Source organism: Protopterus annectens, chromosome 5.part0, assembly GCF_019279795.1.
Source record: "Protopterus annectens isolate FY-2018-M chromosome 5.part0, PAN1.0, whole genome shotgun sequence".
NCBI lineage: Eukaryota > Metazoa > Chordata > Ceratodontiformes > Protopteridae > Protopterus > Protopterus annectens.
This window is the reverse complement of record NC_056735.1, coordinates 1,813,802,842-1,813,823,619: the sequence shown is the minus strand read 5'-3', so window position 1 is coordinate 1,813,823,619 and position 20,778 is coordinate 1,813,802,842. Positions and strand designations below refer to the sequence as shown.

At 40.0% G+C, this 20,778-nt stretch overlaps 1 protein-coding gene across 1 annotated transcript in view; it reads right to left on the bottom strand.

Annotated features, from left to right (window-relative positions):
- Positions 1-20,778, bottom strand: part of IMPG2 (interphotoreceptor matrix proteoglycan 2) — a 1,485,782-nt gene that overhangs the window by 187,016 nt on the left and 1,277,988 nt on the right. The window contains exon 19 of the mRNA XM_044072040.1: positions 15,594-15,623. Coding sequence (XP_043927975.1) covers positions 15,594-15,623 — 30 coding nt within the window. The remainder of the gene's footprint in view (positions 1-15,593; positions 15,624-20,778) is intronic.

Here is a 20,778-nt window from a genome sequence, read left to right as displayed (position 1 = left end):
AGACTACTCTTGAACCCAATCAAATGCCCTGCCCTTACAAACATCCTTCTCCCTTACATTCCAATCAGAACTCTTAGGTCTGCCCACCAAAACTTAATTACTGTCTATAAACCTAACCGTCCACCAGGAAAACTACTCCTCTCCTGCTCCTTAGCCACAAAATGGAATTCTCTCCCTCCTTCCCTAAGAACAATACTGAATATGGAAAACTTTAAAACCCAGCCCCATTCATATCTTTCCTCTAATCAGAAATGTAACTGCATCCTTCCAACCTAGCTCACCTCTCCCTTCTAATGCTTCTATATCTAAGCTTTATTTCCATCTTTGTATAATAACTATCGCTTCAAAATACTAACAGTACTCACACAGAAAAATCTTCTTTCTTCCAATCTGCAACCCTTCTTATGTCAATATCTTGATTGTTACATTTAGTCATTATAAGAAGGCCTCAGATAAACTAATGTCTAGAATTTGATAATTACAACTGCCTTTCTCAAAACAATTTTGTAAATACTCTTCTTTGACTTGTATAAATTTGTATTTTTTTTCACTTGTACATACATTTGTATTTGTATTCACATCTGCTGTATATTTTTCTCTTGATGTTACTCATATTTTGTATACTACTATATTTTATTGTTGGAGCTTTTCTCCCCGGGCCTCCACTGAAAACGGGCTCCCTGGGCCCAGTGGACTTCCTCGGTCATCAAACTGGAAATAAATAAATAAATAAATTTAGCAAATTAATGGGGCATCTTTTTTTTAGTAAAACAAGACACTAGTAGAATTTTGAATTGTAATATTCTTGTTGTTTTTACTTAACCTGCAAATGTGTTGTTAAGTATTATATTTAACTAGAGTGTTAAGTCATACCTTTAAGCTGTAGACATGAAAATAGTACAAAGGCCTTTGAAAAGTAGCTGCATCCAGCCAAAAATCTGGACATCTAATGAGCATAAAATTTGAATATCAAATCGCACATAACTCTTCCCACTTCCATTTGCAATGTGGGATACTACTCAGAAACACATTAAAAAACAGAGAGTAACAAACTAATGGTAAAGTATAAGCACATTATCAGAGACATTGTAAAATCTGTTGACTTTAATGAACTATGTTGCAAAATTCTGCCACACAAGCTTATTTTTTTTTGCTTCTGAAAAAAACAAAATGTAAGATGTTTGCCTTCTTTCTTTAAACTATTGGAGTGACTAGTGTATTGGTCATGTAGTGTGATTTTCTGTATACTAGACAGTTTCAAAAATTATATGTGAAAGGCTTGATTAAATTGTGTGAAGGGGTAAATCTCCATATTTAGGTACATCATATTCAGAGGAAAATCAGGCCTGGAAATAGGAATGTTACTCCAAAATAGGGACAGTTGAGAGGCCTCTATTAAGTATTGGAGTCAGATACACATGCTCAGAGATTCTCTTTTTTAATATTTACCTGTCAGGTGAAGCTTGAGCAGAAGTACAGATAAAGTAGTTGCAGAGTACACTGCTGAATAATTTATGATTTTTTGTACCTTTTTAGCTTGATTTTTGGAAGTTTGTTGTATTTAAATGCTTACTTTGTAGCATTATGATCACAATCCCAATGGCTTCTTGCACAGCATTTAAAAGTGGTGTGATTTGTTGCACAGAATGTCAGATGGGGCAGAAGCATAAGTTAAATAGTTGCAGAGTACATAACTTTGTTATATGAAAATATTGCAATTATTTATTTCATTTAGTTATGGAGGGCTTGTTTCTTTTTATGTGTTTTAGATTTGAATTAACAACTGGTAGTCAGTTTGCAAGTCACTCTCAATGGTTCTTTTACAAATGAACATTTTAATCCAAGATCACAGCAGCATTTACTTATAATTTAGAAAAGGTCTTTGAACTTTTAGATGTGTTGCTTCTTTATAATTCCCACAACAATGCATAATGTATGAAATATAACAACATTCCTTGCTGATATATACTCGTCATTTTGGATTTCTTCATCTCATCATTTGGTAAGTTGTCAAGTGTGCTTCTCCAGTCTTCTGTAGTTTAATCCAGTGGTTTTCCATGTCTCCCTTGAAAATGAAAATGTTTAGGGAAATGGCCAGTTACAGTAACCAACAAATAAAAAAATAACTGACAAAACCTATATTTTGTTTCTGAGTTTGTTGTCACTCTTATTACCAAATTCTGCCACTGGTTTTATCTTTTACATTGACTCTATCATCGTTTTCCATATTTTGTTTATGCTATTATTTGATTGGTTAGTTAGTGTATTCAGTCATTCATTACTGTATTCATTTGTCTGTCTGTCTATCTATATATCTTAAACTACTTCATTTGTTTAGTCCCTTTTTAGCCTTCCTGCAGGCCCAGAGGTCAGAGAGTACAGTAGACAGTACAATATAAGATTATAAGAGCTATAGCAAACACCCTAGAGACACTGCAAAGAAAGAGCAAGTGTACAGAAGTAAGTATCTGTTTTCTTTATTTTCTTCTTATAGCCATTCAGAACTACTGCTTGAAAATATGGCAACAGTCTTCCGTACTCCAAAAGTATAGATGCTTCCTTTCTAATTAACAGTCAGGGTGGAACTTTCTGCTTATTCAAACACTTCTTTAGCTTTAATCATCTTCTCATTCTTTCTTTCTTTCTTTCTTTTTTTGAGTTTAAAAATGTTATTGGTTAACACGTGTAAACTTTACACATTTGGAAATGTGCATGCCTGGTACCTGTATTTTGCTCACTTAGTAGTTAGCTGCTTTTTATATATTTCTAACTTTATCTTAGTGAGTAAAAATAATATAATGAGGGCTAACCCAAAACTGACTGTGAAATATCGCAAATAAATTACAGTAGCCTAATCCAGTGTTTTACCTCACATAAAATATCAGCCATAACAGATGAAGCAAAACCTTATAAAAAGAGTCAATGATCAACAGCAATTGCCAGTTATCCATTAAATATTTAGCATCTAGGCATTTTTAGGCTGTGGTGTCTCTGTTCCTGGCTCATCTTCTCTTTCTCCTCAGTCAGTAATCTTTCAGAAGAGGTTAATCAGGGCAACCATTTTTGATGTGCTTGTTAATCTCCTGAGAACCACTATCTTTTCAGCCACTCATCACTTCTATCTGCAGCACTTTGTTTCTTGATGGTCCTTTCTTCTGTTTCCATCTTCTTGTAACTGCCAACATCCCTACATTAATTAAAAGTTTTTTGGTAACTGTTGTGATGTATAAAAATAGTTGTGCAGGTATTTTCATATGAATATCCTAAATTCCATGCTTCTAATCACCTTACTAGGAGCTGTTCATGCTTCTCCCTTTGTTTTCTGAGTTATTTCTATTCCTTGTAACCTCTTCCACCCAGTCTTAACGTTCTGACGGACCTACATTTGATCTTGTTTTAGCAGCATTTTAATCATTTCTGTTTTCCCATGTTTTGTCACACGGCCTTCCCTTTCTTGCATTAGTCATTTTTTTTTTTTCATTTCAGCCACTCCTCTCCTTTACTAATAGCCCAAAGTGTTTCTGCCATGGCCATCCTAAGATTATTATATTCCAGACTATAGTGCTGACTTTATTCAACTTTTGCCTGAACCTCTTTCCACTTCATCAACACTCCACTGACTTTGAGGATTGCAACATTTGAGGTTGGTGCTCTTTTCATACCAACTCCTAGCAGGTTTTCTATTCCTAGCATCCTTCTTTCTTGCTCCTATACAGAGAATGTCTTGTTTCCACCTAGCTAATACCATTTGTCTAAGGTCTCTGTTCATTGCCATCCTTATGGTTACTAATATAGGGTAACTGATTTCCTCTGTACACCCTTCTCAAAAAGACTTCCAGAAAGTTTTTTTGACCCAGCTATACATTCTTTTCCTTTTTAACATGTCCTTCCAAATTGCCTGGAATTCACTTTTCTAACATCATACTCACCTTTCCCATTGTATATCTTTTAAATACTTCACTAAATCTGGTGATCCCAGACCTCCATACTCTTTTGGGTTGTCACTTTCTCCGAGGCTAACCTTTGTGGTGAGCCTGCCCAAAGGGAGTCTCTCAACCAATTCATAATTTTCACTAATACACTAATACTGGGTTATGACAGAAGGGCTGTCCCGGGTATATCATGTATGGTAGTTTAACACCTATACCATTTGTTTCACCAACTTTAAATGCTTCCATTTTTGTAATATTTATTTTATTTTTCTCAATAGCATTTGATAAGAGTATGTTGTAGATTCTTACATGCCTGTAAACTACACCCCAAGATATCTAATGCCCTCTTGTGCCTGTGATATTGTATATGCTATCTGGAGTACAGCCAGTGTCTCAGGTTAATGTTGATTATTTTCTATGATACAATGACTGGCCATTAACATTCAAAAATGAGCACACTGATCGGTCAGCCCAACCAGTATGCCCGTTGTAAATTGAGCATATACCAATGGAAAAAAGTCCAGTCATCCAGAATTTCTTGTATTAATATATACTACAGAAACTCTACTTTTTTTATTAAAAAAATAAATAAACTTTCAAAAACCAGAGACTTCAAAAGAATGAGACAGATGGGACAGAGAAAAATGCAAGGATAATCAGGTACATTATGAAAAACTAGAGAAACGTACCTGATTATCTTTATATTTTCTCTGGCCTGTCTCTACCGTACATTGAAAGTCTGCCAATTTCATTTATTTTCAAACTAAAAACAAAAAGCAACAGACATCTTCCTTTCTTCATTGCTTCCTTTACACAGCACTGATGTACTGTGTAAGCATGGAAATGTAAGTCCCATATGCATGCACAGTACATCAAGAAAGCCCCAGGATACTGGAGAAAAACACAGAAGAGCAGCACTCTGCCGTTATACAAGGACATTATTTAAGAAAAGTAAGTACTTTTTTTCTTAAATAATGTCATTGTATAACAGCAATAGCCCACGGCTGGGTGTGGGTAATGCTGATTTACCCACTGTTGGCTTTGTTTTCTCACTTGGGCGACCACACCAACCATGGGTAAATCCAGCATTAACCACACCCAGACGTGGTTTATTGTTACAATCAGACACATTCCCAAAGTTCCTTAACTGTGTAAATAACTTGTTAATACCTCCCTTGCTAAAGGAATGTCATCTTCATAAAGGGTTATTTTTAACTCCATATTACAACATTGGTAGCTTTCTACATCTGGCATTCTCATCTGGTTTGCAAAAAGAGTATTCTTGTATTATTCTTACATCATGTTGGACATCCTGAACAGTATACTACTGATGCAAACCACAGCCATACCTACATTGCCTTTAATGTGCCTTAATGACATTTTGGTGTGACAAAAATAATGAAATACTCTCTTTTTTTCATTGTGTGCAGTACAGTTTGATTGTAGTAGTCTGGAGAACTGTACCACTCCCAACTAGGCAGCACGGCCAGCCTTAGGCATAGGCGAACTAAGCGACCGCCTAGGGAGCCGTACAGGCCGGCCTATTAAAGGGCGCAATTTGTGTTTAACTATTTATTTTAATTAATTTACTTTTCTTAATAAGAAAAGTAAATTAATTAAAATAAGTAAACCACAGGGCACCAGAATTGTAGGGCGAGGAGGGGGAAGCGAGTGCCCCTCCCACTTTTACAGCTGCAGGTTGACCAGGACTGGAGGCTTCAAGAATTAACAAAAAAAAAACCTTCACTCCATGGTAGTAGAGTCTTCTCCTTTAAGTAGGAACATGCATGTGTCACATCCACACACGCCAACGTGAATGTAAAGACATTCTAAAGTTGCACGCTGAAATTAAGCTAGCACTTTAAGATAAGGGTTCACTCCATGTGTACACATGTGGCTATTCGGATTAGAAAGAACTGAAGGTAAGTGTATGTGTGTGTCTGTGTAGTTTAAACTGGGCTTCTGTATGTGAGAGAAAGTGTGTGTGTGTGTGTGTGTGTGTGTGTGTGTGTGTGTGTGTGTGTGTGTGTGTGTGTGGAATTTTAATTAGTCATTCTGTTTGTATGAGAGATAAAGTGCATGTGTTACTATGTGAAAGAGTAGGCGTGTGTGTATGAGAGAAGGTGCGTGTCTGTGTGTTGTATGAGAGAGTACGTGTGTGGAATTTAAACTAGTTGGTAGTTGTGTAATTGTATGAAAGAGAAGGTATGTGTGTTGCTTCATGAGACAGTAGGTGTGTGTGTATTGCTATGTGAGAGAGTAGCTGTGTGTGTGTGTGTGTGTGCACACTCAACATACCTCTCAACTGTCCTCATAAAATGTGCAGTTCTGCAGTAAATCACAGAACCAAAGTCACCTAAATAATGATATAAGTATGTATGCATGTGTGTATGTATGTATATGTGTGTGTGTGTGTGTGTGTGTGTGTGTGTGTGTGTGTGTGTGTGTGTGTGTGTGTGTGTGTGTGTGTGTGTGTGTGTATTTAAGATGCACCATTAATACAGTACCAAAGTTGTCAACGTGGATTAAACTGAGTTGTAGTTGTTTTTCCAATTTCTTGTAGCAAATGCAAGCAAATGCAAAAACAGAAGATATGTACTGAAATTTCTATGAATGGTAAAATGGTATTAGCTGTTTGGCAAAATAAAGGTTATAAGTGCAATTAAACTATAACATCACATACATAAAACATGCTGTTCAGAAAAGTCAAGGAACACAAACAGAAAAGGGAAAGAAATCAAGTAAATAGGGAATAAGAAAAAGGAAACGACCACCGTTCTGATAGCAGCAAAATAAAAAGTAGAAAAACGCAGTGTACAGGTAACGCTGCAGAAAATCTTTGCATTTTTCCAGTTGTCTCTTTGCTTAAATAGACCCTGAACAGCAAAATAAAAGTACAGCAGAAACAAAATGTTATGCAGGCTATTCACATAACAAAATATGACCCTTCACTTGCAATATCCCCAGTGTTCCAATCTAGCCCTGGTAATCTGTTCATCAACACTCCCTTAGTCTGTGGTTCTTCCACAATTTTTTTTTTTTTTTTTTTTTTTTTTTTTTTTGTAAAACATAAACTCTGTCCTGCCCAAAGACTCCTACCTTGATGGCTCCTCTTTTCTTCTAAAATGAAACTATTATCCTCATGGTCAGAAGCGTGCTTGCTTTGGTCCTTCTAACAGCTTCTCCAGTGTTTAATCCAAAGAAAAACATTAACTTTCACCTCCACTAACTACCTTGATGATAGCAAGCTCAGATGCTCATAAGCCTAGTACTTATTATACAGCAGGAACTTCTCATTGTTACATTTGTTAATGCCTGTTATGTACTTCACAGATAAAGATTCTAGTTGTCTACTGATGTACTATGTTCTTCATCTGTAAATATGTTGTAAGTAATGTCTATGTTAAATTGTTAATCACTATGTAATCCAATGTAACTACTGTCTGTTTATTTTACTGTGGAGCTTTTCTCCCCGGGCCTCCGCTGAAAATGGACCCACGTCCAGTCGGACACTCCCGGTCAACAAATTTAAATAAATAAATAAAACTGAAAGGAAACAAATACTGGTGGCTAGGGAAGGACAAATCCTCCCAAAGAGCATACTCTGCTCTAAGGCAAAGTGGTGCTGAAAGGCTCTGTGTGCCATCCCTCTGCACCACATGCTCCAGAGACCTCAACCTCATTACCACAATCAACAGAACATGCTGGAGGGACAGGTTCATAGCCCGGAGACTGCCCATTCTATGGAATTGACTTCCCATACATGTCAAACAGAGCACCTCACTGGCCCTCTTCAACAGAAATCTTGATGAGTGGATTGAAAATAGAAAATTCACCCCAGGGATCACTCCAGTGGCTCTACTCGACAGAGGCACTGGGAGCTAAGGTCAGGTGGGACAATGCCAGGGTAATCTTATGGGTTAGGCTTGTAAAGGCTCCAGGGTCATTAGCCTAGTATACACCTATTAACCTATGACCCTATTTCATGTATATCCATCACATGAATGTTGTTCATGCTGAATATGAATTAGATGGACATCTCCATCTCTATGAGATGTTGGCTTTATCCAAAGAGACTGCAGCCCAACTCTATTCTTCTTCTTCTTTTTAACTTGATCAAATAGTCTGGGGCAGCACTAATATCAGCAGTTAACATGACAGATATCAAAGGTATGTCCTCATCATAATGGATAATTTCTCTTAAAATCTGCTTAGAGTCAAGATACCCTATAAATTCATGACCAGGATGAAGACAGGAACATAGTTCAACAGAGTAAGGCACAGCCTAAAATATTCTAAGGAGATGAGTGTACTAGGAGGGAGGGGATAAATGAGCATATAATCTGAAGTTTTAATGTTCTGGGATATTAAACAGGCTGGAGTGGGCATAGCTGGAAGTAGGAACAATTTACTTGTACAAGCAGAATGCAATAAAGTATTTCATTGAAGGTAGGCAGCCAAGGACCTTTAGAGATAGGCTGCACTGGTCCCTGGATAAGTGTCACTGGTACACTATAGTATGATGAGGTTGATTTGTATCATAAAGAAGACACCACTAAAGCTGGTTGGCAGAAGTTAATAATATGTTCTATATAAAAGTAAAATATGAACTTAGTGATAACTTTGATTTTTTGATGAGGCTGACAGGTAGTTCTTAAAGAGATTAACTTATGGATAGCCAAAGACTGAACTCAAAAGCATCATTTGCCTGAAGTTTAACCTGCCAACGATCTCAAATATATGACTTTCAGACTTCATATCCTTCAGAAATGCAAGTTAACACAAATCCTGTTGTTCTAGCAACTTTAAGTTAAAAAAGTGTAATATTTAAACTCTATCCCTATTTTTATGGTCATTGCATCCACATCATGTCCAGATTTCTTGCAGTAAGGTTGAGAGGTATGCATACCTCTCAACTATCCAGATTTTTGCCTCATATTTGTGGCCTATTCCTCATAAAATTTGTGGTTTTCTGACAAATCACTGAAGATTTAAATAATTAAATGTCATACATTTAAGTTTCAGCCTTCATTTCCTTTAGAAAATGCATGGTGAGTTATAATGACAGATGTCTGAGGGGCCTTTTATGGTTAAAATATTCTGAAATGGGTAGTTTTGTCATTATTGGTTCATACATTTTGTTTCATTGCTTACTGGAAAAATGTTCAGATCTACACATTTAAAACATACTCTAACAAGTGTAAATGTTTCTATGTGTAACTAGCTGTTTTTTGTTTATCAAATGGCACACTGTTATAAAATCTGAAAGCAGTGTTAGAAGCATAACTGCCTTTGGTGCAGAAGGCTGTGGATTCTACTCCCACACCATGTAGATGGAGTGCTGATATTGCATTGCCCATATGATTGTTGATTATTTGGTGCATTACAAGGGGGATATGGGTTGTACACTCCTGAGTATGTCCTTTGTATGAGATGCCTAGTGACTATGAATGTTGGTCATTTCCTATTGCAATAGATCTATTCTTATTGCAATATTACCAACTTACCAATGTTTTAATGCAATATAGGCAATTAATTCTTCAAGGAAAGCAGGCACTGAATTTGCAGATAAAACATTGATATGTGAAGTTGTTTTGCCGGTAACAACTTCTTCATTAGGTACGGATTTCTTTAATGTGGAATTCAGATGATTTTACATCTGCAGAGATTGTGAGTATGGAATGATATTGGCGGATTATAATGACAGAAGTCTTGAGTGGCCTTTTATGGTTGAAAATTTCTGAAATGGGTAGTTATTGGTTCATACATTTTGTTATGCTTATTAAAAGAATGTTTAAAACTACAAATTTAAAACACATTCTAACAAGTGGTGCTGTATTATACAAGGAATATAATTCAATGCAATCAGGAAGGTGAATCAAAGAACAAATACACGTATGCATGGCCCTAGAAAATGTGTGCAAGGAGTCTGTTTTGAAAACAGCCCAAAGGTAAACTTAATTCTTCACATGCCGTTTCAATAAATATGAATGTTTCCATTTCAATGAATGTGAGTTTCAAGGGCAGAGAAGTTTATTGTTTATGCTAAGTCTGTTTTCATTGCGAGACTGTATTGTTTAGCAAATGGCTACCTGTGTTTGTGCTATTTTATTTCAATATATCTGATGACTGTAGAAGCAAATAAGAGAATAGTATACATGGTAACTGGTGAGAAATAACCAAATAATGGAACACTGGAATGGCTGAGGAGGGGGCTGCTGCTAGGCGGGGGGTTGCTACAGGTGCGGCTGCTCTGGGGCGCAGTCTATTACCCTGCCTAGGGCCCTATTTGACCATGATCTGGCTCTGGTATTTAAAGTAGAAAATACTATGCAGAAGTAATTGTAGTTAAAGATACCCTGTAATGTAGTCATTCTTCCTATGCATTTAAATAATTTAAGGAAATGACTGGAGTGACTTTCTTGGGGAATCACCCTGTGGGTGTGGCTCAAATAGGGGTGTTTCATGACTGTGGTGTGGGTGGGACTAAAGGGGCGCCGGAGCACTACTTCACCTAGGGCGCCATTTCAGCTAAGGCCGGCCCTGCTAGGCAGATATCAGAGATAACCTTTACTGTGATTTTTTTTTTTGAGTTATTTGATGCAGCCATTATAGCAAATATAAGTTTGGTGTCCTCCTGAGAACAGCACCTGTGCACTTTTAATAACCTGAAAATTGCTGTTTTACAGGTATTAAATATTAAATATTCCATATTTTGCTTTACTGCATGATATAACCTACAGAACTGTACCCTTAAGGTACTTTGTAAAACTAGACATATGAACTTACTTTTTTCTTCTTTGTCTTTTTCATTTCCTCTCTCTCTATCTTTCAATGGCATTACTTCTGCCACCCTGTTAACCACCTTTCCCCTCAAAAGTAATTAAATCCCTTTAAATCCTCTCTTCCATTCTCCCACCACATAATCCCACTCATTAATTCTTAACCTTCTAGGCAAATTAGGTGAACTTTCACTTCAGTTTCTTCATGCTTGGATATGATTCAGATTCTGTCTGTCTCCCGCTTCTTCTTTCCCTCTTCTCTTCCTTGCTGTCTGTCTGTTCTTTCTGAAGTTATAGTTCCATCTGTTTCATTTCCCTGGCTTTCTGGTTATGGCTCAAGTTAAGAAGCTGCATGTATAGAAAGCTACTGGAACAAAGAGGCTAACAGTGCCTGCTGTTAAAATATGTACTGGCAGGAAACTATGTGCAAGTTTCTTCTGAGATATAAGCATACTCTGGCATACATAACACTTAACAAGTAGTGAACATATATGTTAGACATCATTTTCTTATGACAAAGTTACCTGACCAGGTAAAAGGTTATCTGTAACCTGTCAGATGTAGAAAATGATTACTTGCCAACAGAATCACCTGACATTTATTTTGTATTGCTTGGATACCACCGCCTCTGAGTACAGACACACAGGTGTTAAACCTTAGTATTAAGCCATTCTCCATTCTTCGTGGTTACAGTTCATTGCTGCACTACATGCGTTAATGCAGCATTGTATTATGAACTATGTAATCAAAAGTATCCTGCCACATGCATCCTAAATAGACTAACAGATAAATTCTGTACCATGTAAGATGAATTCTACACAATCCCCCGGATTCACGAATCCTCCGTGTAAGACTTAATAAGTCTTACTCGGAGGCTGCAGTTGAATGGTATGATGTCAGCATGCCATGAATATGCATGAGGGCATGCTGACCCAACCGTAAGTCCTACGTGGACCGTGTAAGAAAGCAGGGGGCGTGTCCGACTGCCGAGCAGTCCAAATGTCCACACCCCTGCAAGTGTTTAAAAATAAAGTAAATAAACAAGAGCGAGTCCACTCAAATGTCCCTGCACCCAACACCTCACTGCCTGATAATGGAAACCCCATCACACATCTAAAACGCATAACCATAATTTTTTTTTTTAAATACCCAAAATAGCTGCCCGTATTTGTGAGTGTGTGCGCGTGTGTGCCCATTGCTTAGCTACACTCAGCAATTCTCACATGGAAGAGCATAAGAAAGAATGTTTATGCAAATCAACCGCAACAGCAATAGCGTAATGGTAGAGCATTCACACAAAGAAGAGAGGCATTCACGGTTCGAGTCTCACCACTCCCTTTCGTATTTATTTTTTAAATCAGTATATGGAATAATACCCAACATATATATGTTTAAACATAACGAAAAAGCAGTGAAATGGCCAATGTATCAGAGAATAAAATAAATATTTTAAAGGATCCCAATATAAAATTGCCCGCAGTTAAGCAGCGCTTCACCCAGCGCAATGTAGTTGCCCCTAGCTAACTCACGCTTTACCCAGCACAATGTAGTTGCCCATAGCTAAATCACACTTTACCCAGTGCAAAATAGTTGCCCAAAGCTAAATAGCGCTTTACTCAGTGCAATCAGTTTGTGCGGAGGTGCGCGCCGCGCCAACCAGCACCCCATTGGGCAATGTGGAGCAAGGTAGAGCAAAGTTGCTTACACACAGCCACGCCCCCTAACTTGTCTGGACAGCAGTAAAATAAAATACAATGATAAGGTCTGAACCCAGGACACTGTGCACCATAATCAAAGTACTGAACCACTAAGCCACGACAGCTTAGGAAAAACATCCACTGTTAGCATATATATAGTAATAAATGTTTGCTTAACCATTGCTAAGCATGTCTGCAGTCAGCCGAGAATATTTAAAAATGGCCAATCACAGAAAAGTGTGGGAAATGCGGCATATTTAAGCCACATAGGCGGGAATACTCACCATAACTGATTGTAGCTCCCACTGCAGTTAGAATGTCTGGTGTTGGAGAGGGTACACGCTTTCGAGCGCAATGTTGGGGCATCAAGGAGTCAAGATATATGGTTTGGCTCCTAGTCCATCGGCATGAGACTCGACTCCTGCAGGGTCAATTCCAAGGAACGGAGTATAAGGCAGAGGCTTGGAACCCCAGACTGGTGAGCAGGTCCGTCACCACCATGCAGACCTGAAGAGGTGGAAGCAAGACCTTCTGAACCAGTGGATCCAGGAGGCCCGTCAAATGCGGAATGCCCCACTACTAAGTAAGTAGCCATGGAATGCAGTATGTAAGATAAGCTAATATAGTCTAAATAATGGATAGATATGTCTCAATATCCCTTTATTTACTCCACAGCTGCAGGTGCACGCACTATGAATCAGCAAGCCTATGCAGACAGGCTGCTAAGGCTGCACCACCAGGCAGGTTAGTAAATATTCTGCATGTATTGTTACATGATATATGTGAGTGAGCATGAGAAAAGTGTTAAAGCCCAATAATACAGAAATAAAATGTCCTGATTAAATCCTCTGCATGTACTGTTATATAACAAATGTCAGTGAGCCAGAAATTGAGTGTACTACCCCATCAATCAAGCTAAAATAATTCTAGAATACTATCCCTGCATGTATTGACATAACATATAAGTGAGCAGGCCTGAAAAAGAGTGTTGTAACCCATCAAGAAAGGTATAATATGTCCTGAATATGTCTTCCTTATGCACTGTAATAACAAGTAAAGGAGAGAGCCTGTAGAAAAGAGTTTTCAATGTAATTAATAAAGGTATAAAATTTGGAGTGTGTCTGTGTCACTTACTTTGAAATGTTGTTGTACCCTTGCAGTAATAAATAGTACTGCTGTATTAGGTGCTGTCAACCCACTGTTGTGCAGTCCTATAGGAAGTGGATGAAGGAAGTGGCAGTAGCTGTGAAGTATAAAACATTCATTCCCTAAATAAATCTTCTGCTTGTACTGTTACATATCATAAGTCAGATAGGCAGGAATAGAGTGTAGTAACCCATGAATAAAGCAAAAACATGTCTAGAATACTATCTCTGCATGCATTGTCATAGATAAAATGTGAGTGAGCCTGTAAAACAGTATTGCAACCTATCAATAAAGGTATAACATTTCCTGAATATGTCTACTGTATGCAGTGTAATGTGAAATACAGAAGAGAGCCTGTAGAAAAGAGTTTTAATGTAAATAAGAAAGGTATAATACTTGCAGTGTGTATGTGCCAGTTACTCAGAAATGTTGTTGAACCCTTGCAGTGAAGAAATGTTACTCTGTTGTAGTAAGTGCTGACAACCCCCAGTAGCTGTGAAGTATGCAACAGTCCTAAACAGTTGTGAAATGGCTGATATGCATAGGTAAATCTGGCATGCAAGCAGCCTGTCAAGGTGTTCCCCAGAAACTTAAGTGTGTTACCTGAAAAGTAGGTTTGTGTAGAAAACAAGTGAAAAAGCCATGTGAACACATCCAGATGTGCACATACATAAACAAGTCAATTTAATACAAGTATGTAGCAGTAACATCTGCATCCTGGACAGTTACCATGTCAGATATAGGCCAGGTATATCATGAAGTAGCAAAACCCATAACGCAATCAAATGCATGTTGCTTAGTGTAAGAATACATGTAGGGGATATACACCTGCAGTCAATAGGAATGTAGTGTACAGTTAAAGTACTAATAAGATGTTAATGGAGGTTTCTTTTTACACCCTACTCCATGAGCATAAACAATGCAATTCCACACCTCAATGGGTATGTGTAATCTCATAACATTTGTTGGGACATATGTCCTATTGTTATTAAAATCTGCACCTACTTTGATGCATGATGCCTGTTAAAACACCACAATCTTGGTGGCCTGTTGCCGCCAATCATCCCTGCATGCTGTTGGAATGTCCACTGTCGTTCAATACATGCATGTGTTATGCTTGCTATTCAACTGTTGTAACCCTGGTGTGTTGGGTTAATGGGAATATTACTGCATGCTGTTACAACTAACTTGGAATGCTGTTGTCTATGTTGTAATTAAAAACACCTAATCACAGAACATATGGGAAGGCCGGTCCCAGCGGACCCACCTGTCCCACCTCAGCTGGCAGTTGCACCTGGCACCAGCAGGTCTGGTGCCCAGTCCAGGCCACCCTCCTCCATAGGTCCTGTGCCACCTTCAGGTGGAAGCGCTGCAGGTGATGGGGCTTGCCCCCCTTCAAGCGTGGGTGGAGAAGGGCCCCCTGTCACCCTCCAAAGGGTCCAGGTTGTGGTGCGTAGGGAGATCCAGCGTTTAGTCGCTGATCCCCTACGCCAGCTCGAGGCAAGAGTGGCATGACTCATGGGTGAGCCTGCCCCTCCTACGCAGCCCCCAGCACAGCAACCCTCAGGTCTGTGAAGGTCCAGTGATGACTGCCCATGGGTGGGGATATCAGTCCCACTGCGGGCTCATGGGCTTGCGATTCCCAAACATCCATCCCCGTTAATTGTGTTTACCCACCCCATGTGTCATACTTCACCCCTGTATGCATCTTGTTTGTCTTGTCTGTCTACCTACCCATCCTACCTCCCCAAATATACCTACTTCCTGTACCTCACTTACCACTCTCCCCTGAAAAAAAAAAAGGCAATCTGTACCTGAAACAAAATTACGCCCCATACATAGCTTCGCATTTCGCACACATGTCCATTGGACATGTACACTGATAATTCTAATTGGCAGTACAACAAACTATGTTGTCCTCACCCCTCTCTCAGGGGTAGAAGGTTTCAAATTTCACTCCAAATTTTCAACATATGCACAGCTGTTGCTGTCAAAGAAATGGGCAGCTATGGACCTTCCCTACACCCATCCTGCACATTCCGAGTTTGTTTTCCTACTGTCTTTCCCTCTCTGTGCCCCCTTTTTCACCACTTTCCTATCTCCCCATTTTCTTTTCTTTCAAATAAATTAGTGCGGAGGTTAGCGGGAGTAAGCACTTTTAAGCAGTAGTAAGCGGGATTAAGTGAGTGTGCGTATGTGTGCACTTAGCTAAGCATCACACAAACCTGCGCAAACCCACTTACTACTGCTTAAAAGTGCCTTAGTCACTCTATGGCAGGGCCCTTGTTCTGCTGAGCAGCAAAATAAAAAAACTCTGCCAGTTTCAAACCCCCAGACCATTGACACAAGAGACTGCATGAATTACCACTAAGCCATAGCAAATATACAAATAACTTGGTTCTGAAATAAATATATCATGCATTACAATGAGGGAATGTAAATGGAAATTAGGAATGGTATAACACAAATCCTGGTCTGTGGGTCTTTACCAGCAGTTGTTGTGGAATTGCATGACATGACTGTGAAAGGGGAACCAGCCATTCTAGCAGGGAATAATGTTACAGTAGCACCTTACAAACACCACACAGTATCAGACCAGGATAAACACTGGCCACAGGAATACAGTGCAATAACCACATTTGTATGGCAGTTAATTGTGTAAGTGAGAAAATTGTACATACTCCCATGTATCCTGTGTTAGCATTTGGAGGGGTGCGTACATGTCTATACTGAGATGTGTGTACTGGAAGCAGCAACATGCAGGTATGAGTACAACATGCACATAACTGGCTACAACCCTAGCATCAGATAAGAGACATATACCAACCTTCGGACTGACACAATGGTGTCCAGAGCAAACAAGAATGGGCCCCACCTTTGAAATCTGAAAGGGCTACACCTACCTAACCTAGCATTTTATAGCAGTGGGATGCAATCACAGTGAGTAATGCAATCACCAAACAGCAAGCTGCATGCAATTACTGAATGGTGGGCAGCAATTGGTGCAGAGGCTGTCACATTCACAAGTGCAGATACCTAGAAAAGCAGGCTGTACCTGCAGTCCACACATGCAATTATATCATTGCAGGTGTCGTGAGACAGAGAGTGAGACAGAAACAGAGACTGAAGCTGAAATAGAGGGCAAGAACCCAAATCAAACCAGCCAAAAAAAAAAAAAAAAAAAAAGACCAAAGGTGAAAGAGAGGGCAAATACCCAAATCAAACCAACCCAAAAAAAAAAAGACTGAAGGTGAAATAGAGGGCAAATACCCAAATCAAACCAGCCAAAAAAAAAGAGACAAAACCGTAACACACGGAGCAGGTAAATACAAAGGTAAGGTATGTAACTCAAATGTATGTGTTGGCATGTACTCCACACACTGCAAATCATCCATGTGTGGCAGCAGTATGTATCTATCTGTATCTGCACATGTGCATAGGGCAAGGGACATACTGCAACTGTTAGTGAAGGGTGGACAGCTATCTGTCAGTGAATGTTGATATGTGCATATATCCATGTAGGTTGTAGTGTGTGGCCTAGAAGACAGCATGCAGTGTGGTGGAGTGGCCTTAGGTCAACTGGTGCCCTAGGCAAAAGGGCTCCACGGCGCCCCCCACCACACTTCCTGGTGCACCCATCCTTGTGTCCACATAAATAGTGGAAAAGCACCCCTGCTAGAGCGGCGCCCTAGGTGGCCGTCCAGTAGGCCTATGCCTAAGGCCAGCTATGGTAGTGTTGATATATGTCATGTGGTGGTTAAATGCTGTGGGACAGATTTGTCAGATCTGATGTGTTACAGACAGTGAGGCCTGCTAATGCTACAAGGGCTGAGGACACCCACATGCATTCTGCACAACACTGTGCAATGTAATCACATACCTGTACATCCCACAACTGTCGCATAAGTATCCCCACCATGAAAGGTGGACTGTACATGTGCCTATATGTACATCCATGTGTATAGCAATGGATTGTGTACATGTATGTGTATAGATAGGCATATACATAATATATATATATATATATATATATATATATATATATATATATACACATATAGAGTGAGAGAGAGAGAGACACAGAGACATGGGGTCATATGTACCACAACAGGTGTATGGTGAACAAGGCATGGACTGTAGACAAGTGTTGATACTGCAGTGCCATTCCACCTTCCCAAAACAGTGTACCCATTAACTAACACATAGGCAGAGATATATCTAACAGTGAAGGTGTGATAAGGGAACATGGGACACAGGTGGACAGTAGCCTCCACTGTGATGAAGACAGTGCCACACTACACCTGTAACTTGTCTGTGTGGTATGTGTCATGACAACAGGTGTGTCATCTATGGAAGTATAGGGTAGGGTTCCCCTCTACTCATCACAATGCCTTGTGTGGTATGTACTTCACATGACAACTACACCAGGTGAACAGGCCACAGACAGACCTCCCAAAGGGTAATACTGTCTGCAAACAGATGCCCTATGCAGACTGACTCACAAAACCACAACTACACTGTATTGCATACTGGCCACACAGAGGTGACCTCTGCTAGACATACAGAGGTATGTCACACCCATAGCTGGGTGACAACCACCATGGCAACATATCACAACCCCTCAGGGTTATACGCTCTAGGGCCCTAAACCTTGTCAGCTCACTAAACAGCACATGCTGGAGGGATAAGTTCCCATCTCAGACATATGCCATACACTGGAATAGACCATATAGCAATAGCAAGCAAGGCTCCTCCTGAGCAGTTGTTATATATACCCCTGATGATTGTGTGGGAGATTGTTAATACACACCAGAAGACACCTCTGTGGTTCAGGTTGACAGGGGCAAGTGAAATCAAAGTAGATGTGTGTCAAAGGCCAGGGTAGCATATGGCTAGGCTGCCATAGGCCCTAGGGCCAATAGCATATCACCTACCTTAGTGTGATGTTGTATCTGACATGGTAGTGCCTAACCTAGCTGTGAGGATAGTAACTGATGTGTAATGTACTGTTAGGCAGACATAGTAGTACGGCATATGATGTCACATAGTTCTCCATTGATGAATGTGGTGTCTCATTGTAGGCTAAAGCAATACATGTATGCTTAGTGAGTGGTACTGCAGGTGAATCCATCACCAATATGAACTGTAGTACTACCTGAAGCTGTAGGGCTAAATAGCACAGTATGGTGTGCATTCACATTGCTTGGAAACACTGTCATGTGTGTTTCCTGTAGTCTGCACAGAGGACAGAATGCAGGCATAAGGGTGTGTAAGTAGTAGTACACAGCACCATATGGTACACAGGTAATGCTCATCTGTGTTGGCATACAGTGGTGTGTTGTATGATTTGCCTGATGTGTGTGTGATTATGCCTGTACAATGGCTGCAAACGTATGTGTGTTAGAGAGTTGACATGTGTATCCAGCAACATCTATAGTCTGTTACAGCAGTATGCCACCTATAGTAACAACTGGACACATCTGTTAGGCAGGGTTATGGCATCAATGACTAGGGTGTTTGATTGGTACTACTGCACCTGTACTGTACATACATTGCAATGGATGACATCTCTGTTCGTGCATTGGTGTGATATACACCAATAAGTGTTACTGAACGTGTTGAACCACTGACAGATAATAGGATGGTATATATGTCAGTAAAGTGATATCTGTGGGTAAAGGTGTAAAGTGTGCCACAGGACACTCTCACACAAATTGTTCATATCTTTTTCAGCCAGATGGCCCACCAACGTAATCCAGCTTACACTGCAGAAGTGGAAGAGGTGAAAGTCAACAGCCTTTTGCAGCAGTACACCATGCTGTTATCCAGAACCAGCCAGCACCAGCAGGAGCGGACTGCACTGTGGCAGGAGCTTGTTAGTCGGGTAAATGACATAGGCATGCATAACCAGATATATGAGCAGGTACGCTATCACTGCAGTGATTTAATTAGACAAGTCCGGCGGCATGCGTCTGTTATCCAAAGACAGCAGCTTGCCACAGGTGGTGGGGTGGTCATACATCACCCCCTCACCAGAGTGGAGGAGCTGCTCCTAAGCGTGGTGGCTTCTGGACAACAGCTACGGCAACCTCTGACATGTGTTGTAATGGAGGCCGGAGCCACCCAGCACATCCACCTGGAGCAAGCAGGTAATATGCCCTATCTGTAGACTACAGTTAACTGTATTGTTAGATTATGTGTACATGAGATGTGTACTGTGTGTTTAGCAGTTCCACTCCCTACTGTTGTGCATTACGGATAGTTTATATAATATCCCTACACCTGTGACTGTTGACTGTTATTGTACTGCAGTTTAGCATACCCACTGTAGCAATGCCACAGTTGTGGCCACTGATGAACCCTCTCATATTCTCGTAGGTCCCTCTGGTGTGATGGCAGGGCAGCCGATCCATGCTGGTGAGTGTGTTATACCTGCAATGTTGGTAATGAAATATGCATGTCATAGGTGAGGTGTAGGCCATGTACATGTAACACACCTACGCATAAGGCATGCCGTGCATGTTTGCTATGAGACGTTGCACAGCTCAGTAATGTCAGTAGCTTCCTCAATGACATGCAATACACAGAGCATCACACACAGTTGTGGCAACCCCGTACTGCACATTGGATAGGCATAGTTGCAAAACCTGTACACAACATACGACATTTATCACATGCAGTACTCAAAGTCATGCTACATATGGCATAACCACACACCCACTGTAAAGTCACACATCAGTATCCCACATGTCATCCACACACACATGATGTACCTCAGGGGTAGAGGCCTATCATGGGGCTGTGCAACAGTCTTCAACACATAACAAAGTCATGTTAGGCAATGCTATCTACCGGGCACCTCATACACCCATGTACAAAGTGGCTGTGTAATAGTGAACATATCCACGGCACTGCAGTTCAGGTACAGCATGCTAGGCGATGGTCTGTCATACAGTAGTAGCCATGAGTGACCACAAGATGTATGATGATGATGATGGCACATGATACTACACCCCATCCAGTTACAGTGACCACAGTACTACACATAGCAGTCTTTGCTGTGCACCTGATTGTTCTGTGTGTTCAAACATATTCACCTATACACACCATGCATAGCATGTTGTGTGTGTGCTTACATATGCTAGTATACACATTTTGCACAACAGCCACCATCTGTACAAAGTGTCACATATATGTCCTGGAATGCTATTGTGTGTATAG